Genomic DNA, 15,404 nt, shown 5'->3' with positions numbered 1-15,404 from the left:
TTAGCTTTTTTGTTAATTTTGCAGGTATACACCTGTTGCTTGTTAATTGACAAATGATACCTTAGCATGTTCACTTTAGTGTGCTAGTTTATCTTTTTTTTTTGCAAATTTTGTAGGTATACACCCAAGTCATATTTTAGTCCATGCTAACGTTACCATGCTAGCATTTTTAAACATACTCTCAGAGTAATATATTGTAGTACTTGACGCATGTTACAGTTATCATTTCAGCATGATAGCTTTTTTTAGTTCATTTAGCAGTTTATATTATGGTATTTCACAAATGCTAAAAATTAGCATGCGATTGATAGCATGTTCGCAGTGTAATATTAGCATGCTAGCTGTTTTAGCTCATTTTTGCTCATATTTTTGTTACTTACTAATTAACGTGACGCTATCTAGTGTGGGGAATGCATATATGTTTAAGAGTTCTTTCTTTATTCATAGTCATGTTTGGATTATCTAGTACTTTTCCTTTGTATATTCTACCACTTTCTCTTTGTCTTCATAGGTCTGTGAATACATACCCCCTTCTTGCCTTATCAGCGTTGGGGCAGGGAGAGGCATCCCTTTTCTGGGGGGTTGCTTTCTTCTTTAAAGAGTATTTTTTTTCGCTTTGAATGATAGATCAACTCCAGTAGTTGATATGAATGTATTGGTGTGGGCTGATCTCCTGAAATTTCAGTAAAACTTGATAATATTCCTATTCTGTCTTGATGGTCCTTCTTACTCAGCATATATGTAAATTTTGTCGGTTACACCCAAGCCATATTTTGGTACTTGATGCATGCTAATGTTATCATGCTAGCATTTTAAAACACATTTTTAAGGCTCACACTACAGAGTAATATATTTTGGTACGTGACGTTACAGTTAGCATTTCAACATTCTAATATTATTATGCTAGCATTTCTGTAAAATTTGCAGGTATACACTAAAGTTAAAGTTAAAGTTAAAGTACCAATGATTGTCACACACACACTAGGTGTGGCGAAATTATTCTCTGCATTTAACCCATCACCCTTGATCACCCCCTGGGAGGTGAGGGGAGCAGTGGGCAGCAGCGGTGGCCGCGCCCGGGAATCATTTTTGGTGATTTAACCCCCAATTCCACTACTTGATAATATTCCTATTCTGTCTTGATGGTCCTTCTTACTCAGCATATACAGGTAAAAGCCAGTAAATTAGAATATTTTGAAAAACTTGATTTATTTCAGTAATTGCATTCAAAAGGTGTAACTTGTACATTATATTTATTCATTGCACACAGACTGATGCATTCAAATGTTTATTTCATTTAATTTTGATGATTTGAAGTGGCAACAAATGAAAATCCAAAATTCCGTGTGTCACAAAATTAGAATATTGTGTAAGGGTTAAATTTTGAAGACACCTGGTGCCACAAACTAATCAGCTGATTAACTCAAAACACCTGCAAAGGGCTTTAAATGGTCTCTCAGTCCAGTTCTGAAGCCTACACAAACATGGGGAAGACTTCAGATTTGACAGCTGTCCAAAAGGCAACCATCGACACATTGCACAAGGAGGGAAAGACACAAAAGGTTATTGCTGAAGAGGCTGGCTGTTCTCAGAGCTCTGTGTCCAAACACATTAATGGAGAGGCAAAGGGAAGGAAAAACTGTGGTCAGAAAAAGTGTACAAGCGATAGGGATCACCGCGCCCTGGTCAAGATTGTGAAAAAAAACCCATTCAAAAATGTGGGGGGGATTCAGAAGGAGTGGACAGCTGCTGGAGTCAGTGCTTCAAGATCCACCACCAAGAGACGCTTGAAAGACATGGGTTTCAACTGCCGCATACCTCGTGTCAAGCCACTGTTGACCAAGAAACAGCGCGAAAAGCGTCTCACCTGGGCTAAGGAAAAAAAGAGCTGGACTGCTGCTGAGTGGTCCAAAGTCATGTTTTCTGACGAAAGCAAATTTTGCATTTCCTTTGGAAATCGAGGTCCCAGAGTCTGGAGGAAGACAGGAGAGGCACAGGATCCACGTTGCCTGAAGTCTAGTGTAAAGTTTCCACCATCAGTGATAGTTTGGGGTGCCATGTCATCTGCTGGTGTCGGTCCACTCTGTTTCCTGAGATCCAGGGTCAATGCAGCCGTCTACCAGCAAGTTTTAGAGCACTTCATGCTTCCTGCTGCTGACCTGCTCTATGGAGATGGAGATTTCAAGTTCCAACAGGACTTGGCGCCTGCACACAGCGCAAAATCTACCCGTGCCTGGTTTACGGACCATGGTATTTCTGTTCTAAATTGGCCCGCCAACTCCCCTGACCTTAACCCCATAGAAAATCTGTGGGGTATTGTGAAAAGGAAGATGCAGAATGCCAGACCCAAAAACGCAGAAGAGTTGAAGGCCACTATCAGAGCAACCTGGGCTCTCATAACACCTGAGCAGTGCCAGAAACTCATCGACTCCATGCCACGCCGCATTAACGCAGTAATTGAGGCAAAAGGAGCTCCAACCAAGTATTGAGTATTGTACATGCTCATATTTTTCATTTTCATACTTTTCAGTTGGCCAACATTTCTAAAAATCCCTTTTTTGTATTAGCCTTAAGTAATATTCTAATTTTGTGACACACGGAATTTTGGATTTTCATTTGTTGCCACTTCAAATCCATCCATCCATCCATCCATCTTCTTCCGCTTATCCGAGGTCGGGTCGCGGGGGCAGCAGCCTAAGCAGGGAAGCCCAGACTTCCCTCTCCCCAGCCACTTCGTCCAGCTCCTCACGGGGGATCCCGAGGCGTTCCCAGGCCAGCCGGGAGACATAGTCTTCCCAACGTGTCCTGGGTCTTCCTCGTGGCCTCCTACCGGTCGGACGTGCCCTAAACAACTCCCTAGGGAGGCGCTCGGGTGGCATCCTGACTAGATGCCCGAACCACCTCATCTGGCTCCTCTCGATGTGGAGGAGCAGCGGCTTTACTTTGAGCTCTCCCCGGATAACAGAGCTTCTCACCCTATCTCTAAGGGAGAGCCCCGCCACCCGGCGGAGGAAACTCATTTCGGCCGCTTGTACCCGTGATCTTGTCCTTTCGGTCATAACCCAAAGCTCATGACCATAGGTGAGGATGGGAACGTAGATCGACCGGTAAATTGAGAGCTTTGCCTTCCGGCTCAGCTCCTTCTTCACCACAACGGATCGATACAGCGTCCGCATTACTGAAGACGCCGCACCGATCCGCCTGTCGATCTCACGATCCACTCTTCCCTCACTCGTGAACAAGACTCCGAGGTACTTGAACTCCTCCACTTGGGGCAAGATCTCCTCCCCAACCCGGAGATGGCACTCCACCCTTTTCTGGGCGAGAACCATGGACTCGGACTTGGAGGTGCTGATTCTCATCCCAGTCGCTTCACACTCAGCTGCGAACCGATCCAGTGAGAGCTGAAGATCCTGGCTAGATGAAGCCATCAGGACCACATCATCTGCAAAAAGCAGAGACCTAATCCTGCAGTCACCAAACCGAATCCCCTCAATGCCTTGACTGCGCCTAGAAATTCTGTCCATAAAAGTTATGAACAGAATCGGTGACAAAGGGCAGCCTTGGCGGAGTCCAACCCTCACCGGAAACGTGTCCGACTTACTGCCGGCAATGCGAACCAAGCTCTGACACTGATCATACAGAGAGCGGACTGCCACAATCAGACAGTCCGAAACCCCATATTCTCTGAGCACTCCCCACAGGACTTCCCGAGGGACACGGTCGAATGCCTTCTCCAAGTCCACAAAGCACATGTAGACTGGTTGGGCAAACTCCCATGCACCCTCAAGGACCCTGCCGAGAGTATAGAGCTGGTCCACAGTTCCACGACCAGGACGAAAACCACACTGTTCCTCCTGAATCCGAGGTTCGACTATCCGGCGTAGCCTCCTCTCCAGTACACCTGAATAGACCTTACCGGGAAGGCTGAGGAGTGTGATCCCACGATAGTTAGAACACACCCTCCGGTTCCCCTTTTTAAAGAGAGGAACCACCACCCCGGTCTGCCAATCCAAAGGTACTGCCCCCGATGTCCACGCGATGCTGCAGAGTCTTGTCAACCAAGACAGCCCCACAGCATCCAGAGCCTTAAGGAACTCCGGGCGGATCTCATCTACCCCTGGGGCCTTGCCACCGAGGAGCTTTTTAACTACCTCAGCAACCTCAGCCCCAGAAATAGGAGAGCCCACCACAGATTCCCCAGGCACTGCTTCCTCATAGGAAGACGTGTTGGTGGGATTGTGGAGGTCTTCGAAGTATTCCCCCCACCGATCCACAACTTCCGCAGTCGAGGTCAGCAGAACACCATCCGCACCATACACGGTGTTGGTAGTGCACTGCTTCCCCTTCCTGAGGCGGCAGATGGTGGTCCAGAATCGCTTCGAAGCCGTCCGGAAGTCGTTTTCCATGGCTTCCCCGAACTCCTCCCATGTCCGAGTTTTTGCCTCCGCGACCGCTGAAGCCGCACACCGCTTGGCCTGTCGGTACCTGTCCGCTGCCTCAGGAGTCCCATGAGCCAAAAGAACCCGATAGGACTCCTTCTTCAGCTTGACGGCATCCCTCACCGCCAGTGTCCACCAACGGGTTCTAGGATTACCACCACGACAGGCACCAACTACCTTGCGGCCACAGCTCCAATCAGCCGCCTCGACAATAGAGGTGCGGAACATGGTCCACTCGGACTCAATGTCCAGCACCTCCCTCGTGACATGTTCAAAGTTCTTCCGGAGGTGGGAATTGAAACTCTCTCTGACAGGAGACTCTGCCAGACGTTCCCAGCAAACCCTCACAATGCGTTTGGGCCTGCCAGGTCTGTCCGGCATCCTCCCCCACCATCGCAGCCAACTCACCACCAAGTGGTGATCGGTAGAAAGCTCCGCCCCTCTCTTCACCCGAGTGTCCAAAACATGAGGCCGCAAATCCGATGACACAACTACAAAGTCGATCATAGAACTGCGGCCTAGGGTGTCCTGGTGCCAAGTGCACATATGGACACCCTTATGCTTGAACATGGTGTTCGTTATGGACAATCCGTGACGGGCACAAAAGTCCAATAACAAAACACCACTCGGGTTCAGATCCGGGCGGCCATTCTTCCCAATCACGCCTCTCCAGGTTTCACTGTCGTTGCCAATATGAGCGTTGAAGTCCCCCAGTAGAACGAGGGAATCACCCGAGGGAGCACCCTCAAGTACTCCCTCGAGTGAATCCAAAAAGGGTGGGTACTCTGAGCTGCTGTTTGGCGCGTAAGCGCAAACAACAGTCAGGACCCGTCCCCCCACCCGAAGGCGGAGGGAAGCTACCCTCTCGTCCAACGGGTTGAACTCCAACGTGCAGGCTCTGAGCCGGGGGGCAACAAGAATTGCCACCCCAGCCCGTCGCCTCTCACTGCTGGCAACGCCAGAGTGGAAGAGAGTCCAGCCCCTCTCGAGAGAACTGGTTCCGGAGCCCTTGCTGTGCGTTGAGGTCAGTCCGATTATATCCAACCGGAACTTCTCTACCTCTCGCACTAGCTCAGGCTCCTTCCCCCCCAGCGAGGTGACGTTCCACGTCCCAAGAGCTAGCTTCTGTAGCCGAGGATCGGACCGCCAAGTGCCCTGCCTTCGGCTGCCGCCCAGCTCACATTGCACCCGACCTCTATGGCCCCTGCTATGGGTGGTGAGCCCATTGGAGGGGGGACCCACGTTGCCTCTTCGGGCTGTGCCCGGCCGGGCCCCATGGGGACAGGCCCGGCCACCAGGCGCTCGCCATCGTTCCCCAACTCCGGGCCTGGCTCCGGAGGGGGGCCCCGGTGACCCGCGTCCGGGCGAGGGAAATCTGAGTCTCGGTTCTTGCATTTCCATAGAAGTCTTCGAGCTGCTCTTTGTCAAATCATCAAAATTAAATGAAATAAACATTTGAATGCATCAGTCTGTGTGCAATGAATAAATATAATGTACAAGTTACACCTTTTGAATGCAATTACTGAAATAAATCAAGTTTTTCAAAATATTCTAATTTACTGGCTTTTACCTGTATGTCATCGAAAGAACTTGGGATTGACAAGTAACTTAGATTCCCTGGGAGGAAGAGCTGGTCGAGGCAACACTAGCCAGAGAGCGAACTGTTTGCATTTCAGTTCAGCTTCGGCTCTTCCGCATTTATTGGTTTATGAATCCTGCAAACTAAAACCGTCCAAGATACTTTGACAATATTTACCTTGTAGCTGAGGGTCAGTACTTCGAGATTGTTGACGGGATGTTTTTTCCGGGCCGGGTCCATAGTCTCCAAGAAGATTGACAACCTTACAAGAAGAAAGACAGGACTTACTCAAGTCGTCCAGCCGTTCTCACACACAAAGACGGCAGTACCTGCTACTGTCCTCCGGGCAGCGCTGTCCCACGGCCTCCTGCAGCTGCGCGTTGAGGAAGGACGGCTGCTGCCAGGTCTCCTTCTCTCGCACCTTGTCAAAGATGGCCGTGTAGAAGTCGTACATGGTGTCTCCGGCCTCCAGCAGGAAGTAGTTCCTCATGGCTTGGAGGTACTCCAGCAGCCTGGGGTCAAAACCAAAGTACAGGTGGGAAATGGGTTCAAATTCCCGCTTACAGGACAATGTAATGTTGGATGTACTAAACTTAAAACCAGTAAAAAGTTGTCACAGGGGCATTTTTACCACTGTGTTACATGGCCTTTCCTTTTAACAACACTCAGTAAACGTTTGGGAACTGAGGAGACACATTTTTCAGGCGGAATTCTTTCCCATTCTTGCTTGATGTACAGCTTAAGTTGTTCAACAGTCCGGGGGTCTCCCTTCTGGTATTTTAGACTTCATAATGCGCCACACATTTTCAATGGGAGACAGGTCTGGACTACAGGCAGGCCAGTCTAGTACCCGCACTCTTTTACTACGAAGCAACGCTGTTGTAACACGTGTCTTGCTGAAATAAGCAGGGGCGTCCATGATAACGTTGCGAGGATGGCAACATATGTCGCTGCAAAACCTGTATGTACCTTTCAGCATTAATGGCGCCTTCACAGATGCGTAAGTTACCCATGTCTTGGGCACTAATACACCCCCATTCTATCACAGATGCTGGCTTTTCAACTTTGCGCCTAGAACAATCCGGATGGTTCTTTTCCTCTTTGGTCCGGAGGACACGACGCCTACAGTTTCCAAAAACAATTTGAAATGTGGACTCGTCAGACCACAGAACACTTTTCCATTTTGCATCAGTCCATCTTAGATGAGCTCGGGCCCAGGGAAGCCGGTGCCGTTTCTGGGTGTTGTTGATACATGGCTTTCGCTTTGCATAGTAGAGTTTTAACTTGCACTTACAGATGTAGCGACCAACTGTAGTGACTGACAGTGGGTTTCTGAAGTGTTCCTGAGCCCACGTGGTGATATCCTTTACACAATGATGTCGCGTTTTTTGATGCAGTACTGCCTGAGGCATCGAAGGTCTGTAATATCATCGCTTACGTGCAGTGATTTCTCCAGATTCTCCGAACCTTTTGATGATATTACGGAGCGTAGATGGTGAAATCCCTAAATTCCTTGCAATAGCTGGTAGAGAAAGGTTGTTCTTAAACAATTTGCCCACGCATTTGTTGACAAAGTGGTGACCCTCGCCCCCATCCTTGTTTGTGAATAACTGAGCATTTCATGGAAGCTGCTTTTATACCCAATCATGGCACCCAATTAGCCTGTTCACCTGTGGGATGTTCCAAATAAGTGTTTAAATGAGCATTCTGTTATGTTTGTTGTCTTCCCCCTGCCTTCTCTATTGGTTTTTCAGTTTCTTCCCCAGTCTTTTGTCCCCAACGAGGCACACCTGCTGCTAATCACTTCCTGGTAGCATTTAAGCGCGTCTCCGCCAGCTAGTCCCTGCCGGTTATTGTTCCTGAACTCCGCTCTGACATGTGCTACCTTGATTCTGCTTCCCTGGTATGTTGCCTTCGCATATTTCTGTAATATTGACCTCGTTGTGTTTTTGTTTTCCTAGCCACCTTGTTTTGAGAGGACTAGTTGTTTGCCACGCTGTGTGCGTCCTGACCTTTGCTCCGCCAACCTCTGAAAGAGACTACTTTTGTTATGTTTCCCATGGTGTGCACTTTTGCCCCATCGCCCTTAGTTACCATATTTTCATTTTTTATCGCATACCTTGCCTCCATTCTCTGCATCCCGGGGGTCCACCCTTGAACTCAATCCTAACACATTCCTCAACTTTCTCAGTCTTTTTTGCCACTTGTGCCATCTATTTTGAAACATGTTGCAGGCATAAAATTCCAAATGAGCTAATATTTGCAAAAAATAACAAAGTTTCTCAGTGTGAACATTAAATATCTTGTCTTTGCAGTTTATTCAATTGAATATAAGTTGAAAAGGATTTGCAAATCGTTGTATTCTGTTTTTATTTACCATTTACGTAACATGTATTGTATCTAGTGTATTGTCTAGCCAGGACCAAAACACTTGCCGTGGACTTCTGTGAGATACCGTACGTGTGATTTGCTTTTTCTTTGGATTGGCCCTCAGTTGCAGGACCAATCTGCTCTTACTTGTAGTCCTTCTTCAGCGTCTTCATGAGGTTCCCGCAGCACTCGATGTAGCGCTTCTGGATGTGAGGGTAGAGGCAGGAGCGCAAGGTGAGCTGGAAGGTCTGGCAGGTGACCGCCTGGGAGGAGCGGTCCACGGTGAAGTCGTCCTTGGAGAAGCGCTGGTGGAAGTCGCTCTGCTCCAAGTAGAGCCTGAGCAAAACACACGTCTGGTTAGGACAACTTCTCCTTTCTTCAAAATGTCACTTCCTCTTTGCACGGCAAGCCTTTGGACGTAAATAGAGCCTCAGGCCAGAGAAGTGAAAGACATGGTTACTTCTCCAACTAGAAAAGGACTTGGAGAGAACACCCTCCACCAGGTCCCACCCACTAATAGTAAAAAAAATCCTCAATCCAGACCGTTATCCCAATTTCGACATTTGCTGAGCTTTTTGAGTTATCTAAAGCAGAATGGAAGAAACAGAGTGACGCCTCTTGTCAGTCGTCTACTATCTTTGTCTATGCAAGCCGCTAGCACACACACACACACATTCTTGTATTTGTTACCTTCTTGAGACTTGAGAAAAATGCCTCTTTAGGACCACCCTCTTTTATGAAAAGAGTCGTAATTTTTACTTGACAAAAGTCACAATTTCATAAAGAAAACTTTAAAATTTTGCCAATATTATAATAATAATTGGAATTTGACTTGGCAAAATTATGACAAAAGTCATGATTTTACTCAAAAAAATTGACAATATTGTGACCAGAGGGGGGAGCACTTTTAAAAGTGACACACAGTCAATTTGAAAAATCCCTCCTTTTTGTCTCAAGAAGGGTAGCAATACAAGAACACACACACACACACACACACACACACACACACACACACACACACACACACACACACACACACACACACACACAGAAATGTAAAGTAATGAATATGAGAGCAGCCAGCATGGACGAATAGAACAGACAAGTCATTGTAATGTCTGCTCGCGGAAAACAAACATCGATTTGACTCCCTCGGAGGGACTTGACGCTGTGAACAACAGGAACAGGCTGTTCTGAAAACACCCCCGAGCACACCTCAATGATGGACGCTTTTGACCTCCCTCCCTCCTCAACGACACCTGGAGTCGAACTTTTGCTTGCATGCAGAAGGGCCCCAGTCTATGAACATTACATCATCACACCCAAGACAATGGGCACATACACACACACACTCTCCCTTCCCCACCCCACGCCTTCACCACCGCTTGTTTCCCCTCGGGGTGATGGACGGCTTCATAGCAGCAGTCGACCTCCAGGGCCCCAACTCCCCGCCCCTCTGTTGCGAGTTGTCGTGATTAAATGTAACATGTTTATGTGTGCATTGCATGGAGGTTTTTTCCCACTCCAGACTAGACCCCCCTAGGAGCCCAGTCTAGATTGTATTTTTTTACTCATCTTCTTCCCCAGCGTTTTACCTTTTTCTTATCTTTTACGGGGCGCCTTTGGCGACCCATCAGCGTTCCTGTTCTGCAACCCTGTACACTGTTTGTTTGTCTAATCTTGAACGGGTTTGTGCTGAAAACATAGTTTCGTTGTACTTGTGCAATGTCAATAAAGTCCTATCCTATCCTATCCTATCCTATCCTAATGTAAACATGATATCACTATATATCACAATAGACACGTAATCCATATCAATAAAAAAATTATAGTATTTTTTCTACTTTATAGGAAGAAAACTGCAAAAGGAGCATGTATTTATGTTTGAAAAATGTGTGATTGATTGACATGACATAAAACCAGGGCTGGGCGATAAAATGATATCAATATATCGCGATAGACACGTAGTCGATATCAATAAGAAAATGTGTTTGATATATATTTTTCCTACTTTATTGGGAAAAAAACTGCAAAAGGAGCATGTATTTATGTATGAAAAAAGTCTGATTGTTTGACATGACGTTAAACCAGGGCTGGGCGATACAATTATATCACTATATATCACAATAGACACATAATCGATATCAATAAAAAATGCATTTGATAGTATTTTTTCTACTTTATAGGAAGAAAACTGCAAAAGGAGCATGTATTTATGTATGAAAAAAATGTGTGATTGAATGACATGACGTTAAACCAGGGCTGGGGGATTAAATGATATCAATATTTATTACGATAGACACGTAATCGATATCAATAAAACATGCCTTGGATAAAAAGTTTGATAGTTTTTTGTTCTTCCATGGCGGAAGAAGGCGGGCGTATGGAGGCAAGGTTGGTTGCACGAACAAAGGCACTCGCTCTCTGGTAACTAAGCAACGCAGGATGTGGTGATGGGTACTGTTTACATTTGAAACAATACAGGACCGATTCCTGGTACCTGGGAATCGATACCGATATGCAACGGTACCCATTTTCTGTACTTTTGTGTGTGTTAATAAATATGAATGGCTTTTTGATAATAAAAACATTTTTTAGAACATTTAAAAAGGAGCTGATGATGATAACTGCAGTCTACTTGTTATATTTTGTTTTATTATCACACTTGTGAGTAAGTATGACATTAAGTTGCAATTGCAACTCCAAGACGTTAGATGGCAGGAGTGTACAGTTTTTGGTGTATTGGTTAGTTCTGTTGCGCCCTAAAAAGTGTTGATACTGTAAGTATTGCACTTATTATGCACCAGCTGTTTGATTGCAACGTGCATTTTAGTTGTGGTTTTTATTGACACATTTGAAGGTGTTAAAAATCGCCATGTAAAGTCGCTAATGCTAATCAGTAGCATGTCAACAGCAAAGTCAATGTTTATTAGCATCAAGCTAATACTTTACTTACGTTGGCGTGTTTGAGTCAATTGCCTTGTTGATACTGAAAATTGCAACATTACCTCGAGGTAGTTGGGGTAAGTTTGCTCTCAGTGCGGATTTTGTACGCATCCCTGCTGATCTGTGGGTGTGACACGCTAGCAGCCAATCAGGTATTATCTACCAAATTTGGTTGTGTGGCGGTTGATTCTTTGCATGGAGTAAGAAGAGAAAGGCAAAAATGAAGAAATTGTGGATTAAAGAGGAAAAGTCACAGGTTTTGTTTTTTTTCCCAAAGGGACCGTAGTCAGACCAATGTGGTCTGTAAATGATGCAAGGCAAGAGCGCTAATACCACACCACCTGAGCCCACCCTTTAGAGCACAGCTGTAACTTCTTGCCACTAAACCTGCAGAAAACAGTTCTTCTCAGGTTTACATTTTCACACTTTGCACTATTTTCTTACACTTTATGAAGCATTTCTTACAGATTTCTGATTTTTAAGACCTTTTTGTAAAGTGTTGAATGTGATTTGAATAGTTTGTTGACATTTTTTGAGTGTTTTCTATGATTGTGTTGACATTTCCCTTCTGCCTTGATAGCTGAAGGATTACAATCACAGGAAGTTACTTTTTAAATAAAATATATTTTTCTCCTGCTCCTTATTTTCCATAAGTCATTAAAAATGTCAATAATGACCAATATTGACTGATATATTAACAATATTTAAACAATTACTGCAAAACAAAAATTCCTTTCCATAGTTAAATAAGAATATCATGGCAAATTCATGTTACACAGCCATTATTTCCTGCCACTAAACCTGCATAAAATAGTTCTTCTCAGGTTTCTTTATTTATAATTATATATATATTTATATTTATATACTCAGGTTTCTCTATGTTTACATTTTCACACTTTGCACTATTTTCTTACACTTTATGAAGCATTTCTTACATATTCCTTATTTTGAAGATCTTATTGTTAAGTCTTCAATGTGATTTGACTATTTTGTTGACATTGTTTGTGTTGACATTTCATTTCTGCCTTCATAGCTGAGGGATTACGATCAGAGGAAGCTACTTTTCAAATAAAGTACATTTTCTCCTGCTCCTTAATTTCCATAGGTGATAAAAATGTCAATAATTTTTTATATCAAACCATATATGTCAGAATAATTGTATCTAAGTTATCACATGAGTTGCCATGAGTTCCCGGCGAGCAGACAAAAGCTGTCTTTGATCCTACCAAGAAGAAGGCTTGTAAAACTCCACTGTGTAGGATGGGAAGCAACATGAAGGTGTTCTGTTTCTTTGATGTATTGTAGTCAACAGAAAGATATTGTCTTGACCCGAGATCTACAAAGTAAAGAGGAAGCAGGATCGGACTCCCCTCCAGGCGACCTTTTCTTTTAACTCTTTTACGACCTTTTCTTTGAACTGTTCTGTAACCAAAGGCGATGGCTGTTTACGACCCCCCTCCCTTAGAAACAGCTGTTGCCATGTAACCAGGGAAAGTCCAAATAAAACAGGAGGCGTACAATCTTTCGTCAGGAGCGTGGTGAGACTGTACAGTCCAGACGTCTCTCCTCAATTGAGCCAAATTTAATTCTGTCTCTGTTTAATTCCTTGCTTCTTGTCTTGTTTAATAGATGTCATCGGTGTTTGAACCTGACAATATAAAACAAGTTTATTGTGATACAGTCCTAGAAGAATTTGATCCAGATCAGCCCAAAACCTAATAAGGTGTTGATTATCCCGTTTCTATCCCTAACATTTGGAGTTCTTTTGCTAACTAACTGAAACCCACAGCAATTATTGCATGAAGGTCCCGACCATGTTGGTTTTATGTTCATGACGCACTCCTAGAAATGACAAATAGCGGACGACAAGAAAAGGAGAACTAGTGGAAAAATACGTAGGCGAGGAAGTCACTCTTTTTAGCTCATTCACCATGTGTGAGTCAGACTCTTCTGCTGGCAGTGCGTCAAAGAAAATTAAAGTGAAATCATTGGTTGCATGATCGGTCCAAGCTGCTCACATGGCCATCATGAAGGATGAAGATTACATCTTTGAACAAGTGAAAATATACCTATTTTACGTTCTTGTATACCGTATTATTATCATATGTACTCCGAGTGTTCATTTAGGTGCAAGTTTCTGGATCACCTGGCAAAGTTGATGGCCAGCAGGGGGTCATGGAGGTCGTTCATCTCCAGGTGTTGTGCGATGATGGACTGCATCTTAAACAGGCTCCTCCTGGTGGCCTGCTGCTCCGTCACCATGCCTGTGGGGGACTGGTCCTGGCTGCACAGGCGCGACTGCACCGACTCCAGGAACATCGTGTACAGACTCTTGCGCTCGGCATCTGCCACACAGAACATGGACCAGTCTCAGTTCTACCCACGTGTAACATGTGCGATACAAGCAGTCCTGCAGAGTGTTTACTTGTGTGTGATATCATGTGTGATACAAGCAGTCCTGCAGAGTGTTTACTTGTGTGTGATATCATATGCGATACAACCAGTCCTGCGGCGTGTTTACTTGTGTGTGATATCATGTGCGATACAAGCAGTCCTTCAGCGTGTTTACTTGTGTGTGATATCATGTGCGATACAAGCAGTCCTGCGGCGTGTTTACTTGTGTGTGATATCATGTACGATACAAACAGTCCTGCAGCATGTTTACTTGTGTGTGATATCATGTGTGATACAAGCAGTCCTGCAGCATGTTTACTTGTGTGTGATATAATGTGCGATACAAGCAGTCCTGCAGAGTGTTTACTTGTGTGTGATATCATGTGTTATAAAAGCAGTCCTGCAGCCTGATTACTTGTGTGTGATATCATGTGTGATAGAAGCAGTCCTGCAGCGTGTTTACATATTCATGATATCTAGTGCGATACAAGCAGTCCTTCAGCGTGTTTACTTGTGTGTGATATCATGTGCGATACAAGCAGTCCTGCAAAGTGTTTACTTGTGTGTGATATCATGTGCGATACAAGCAGTCCTGCAAAGTGTTTATTTGTGTGTGATATCATGTGCGATACGAGCAGTCCTGCAGTGTGTTTACTTGTGTGTGATATCCTGTGATATACAAGCAGCACTGCAGCGTGTTCACTTGTGTGTGATATCATGTGTGATACAAACAGTCCTGTAGTGTGTTTACTTGTGAGTGATATCATGTGCGATACAAACAGTCCTGCAACATGTTTACTTGTATGTGATATCATGTGTGATACAAGCAGTCCTGCAGCGTGTTTACTTGTGTTTGATATCATGTGCGATACAAGCAGTTCCGCAGCGTGTTTACTTGTGTGTGATATCACGTGCAATACAAGCAGTCCTGCAGCGTGTTTACTTGTGTGTGATATCACGTGCAATACAAGCAGTCCTGCAGCGTGATTACTTGTGTGTGATATCATGTGCGATACAAGCAGTCCTTCAGCGTGTTTACTTGTGTGTGATATCATGTGCGATACAAGCAGTCCTGCAGAGTGTTTACTTGTGTGTGATATCATGTGTGATACAAGCAGTCCTGCAGCATGTTTACTTGCGTGTGATATAATGTGCGATACAAGCAGTCCTGCAGCGCGATTACTTGTGTGTGATATCATGTGTATTATAAGCAGTCTTGTTGAGTGTTTACTTGTGTGTGTGATATCATGTGTGATACAAGCAGTCCCGCAGCGTGTTTACTTGTGTGTGTGATATTGTGTACGATACAAGCAGTCCTGCAGCGTGAATACTTGTGTGTGATATCATGTGCAATACAAGCAATCCTGCAGTGTGTTTACTTGTGTGTGATATCATGTGCGATACAAGCAGTCCTGCAATGTGCTTACTAATGTGTGATATCATGTGTGATAGAAGCAATCCTGCAAAGTGTTTACTTGTGTGTGGTATCATGTGCGATACAAGCAGTCCTGTCAAGGTGTGAATGAATGACGGGTTCTACATGTAAAGCGACTTTGGGTACTTAGAAAAGCGCTATATAAATCCCAGTTATTATTATTTAAGTGTTTACTTGTGTGTGATATCATGTGCGATACAAGCAGTCCTGTAAAGTGTTTACTTGTGTGTGATATCAT

At 44.7% G+C, this 15,404-nt stretch overlaps 1 protein-coding gene across 1 annotated transcript in view; it reads right to left on the bottom strand.

The window, feature by feature from the left end:
• The window catches only part of tubgcp5 (tubulin gamma complex component 5), a 78,625-nt gene that overhangs the window by 20,467 nt on the left and 42,754 nt on the right, over positions 1 to 15,404 (bottom strand). Inside the window, exons 14-17 of the mRNA XM_061977559.2 lie at positions 13,484 to 13,682; positions 8,539 to 8,727; positions 6,351 to 6,533; positions 6,199 to 6,283 (exon numbers count right to left, since the gene is read on the bottom strand). Coding sequence (XP_061833543.2) covers positions 6,199 to 6,283; positions 6,351 to 6,533; positions 8,539 to 8,727; positions 13,484 to 13,682 — 656 coding nt within the window. The remainder of the gene's footprint in view (positions 1 to 6,198; positions 6,284 to 6,350; positions 6,534 to 8,538; positions 8,728 to 13,483; positions 13,683 to 15,404) is intronic.

The sequence above is a fragment of the Nerophis lumbriciformis genome, linkage group LG18 (assembly GCF_033978685.3).
Source record: "Nerophis lumbriciformis linkage group LG18, RoL_Nlum_v2.1, whole genome shotgun sequence".
Classification (NCBI taxonomy): domain Eukaryota; kingdom Metazoa; phylum Chordata; class Actinopteri; order Syngnathiformes; family Syngnathidae; genus Nerophis; species Nerophis lumbriciformis.
This window is presented reverse-complemented; position numbering and strand designations above follow the sequence as displayed.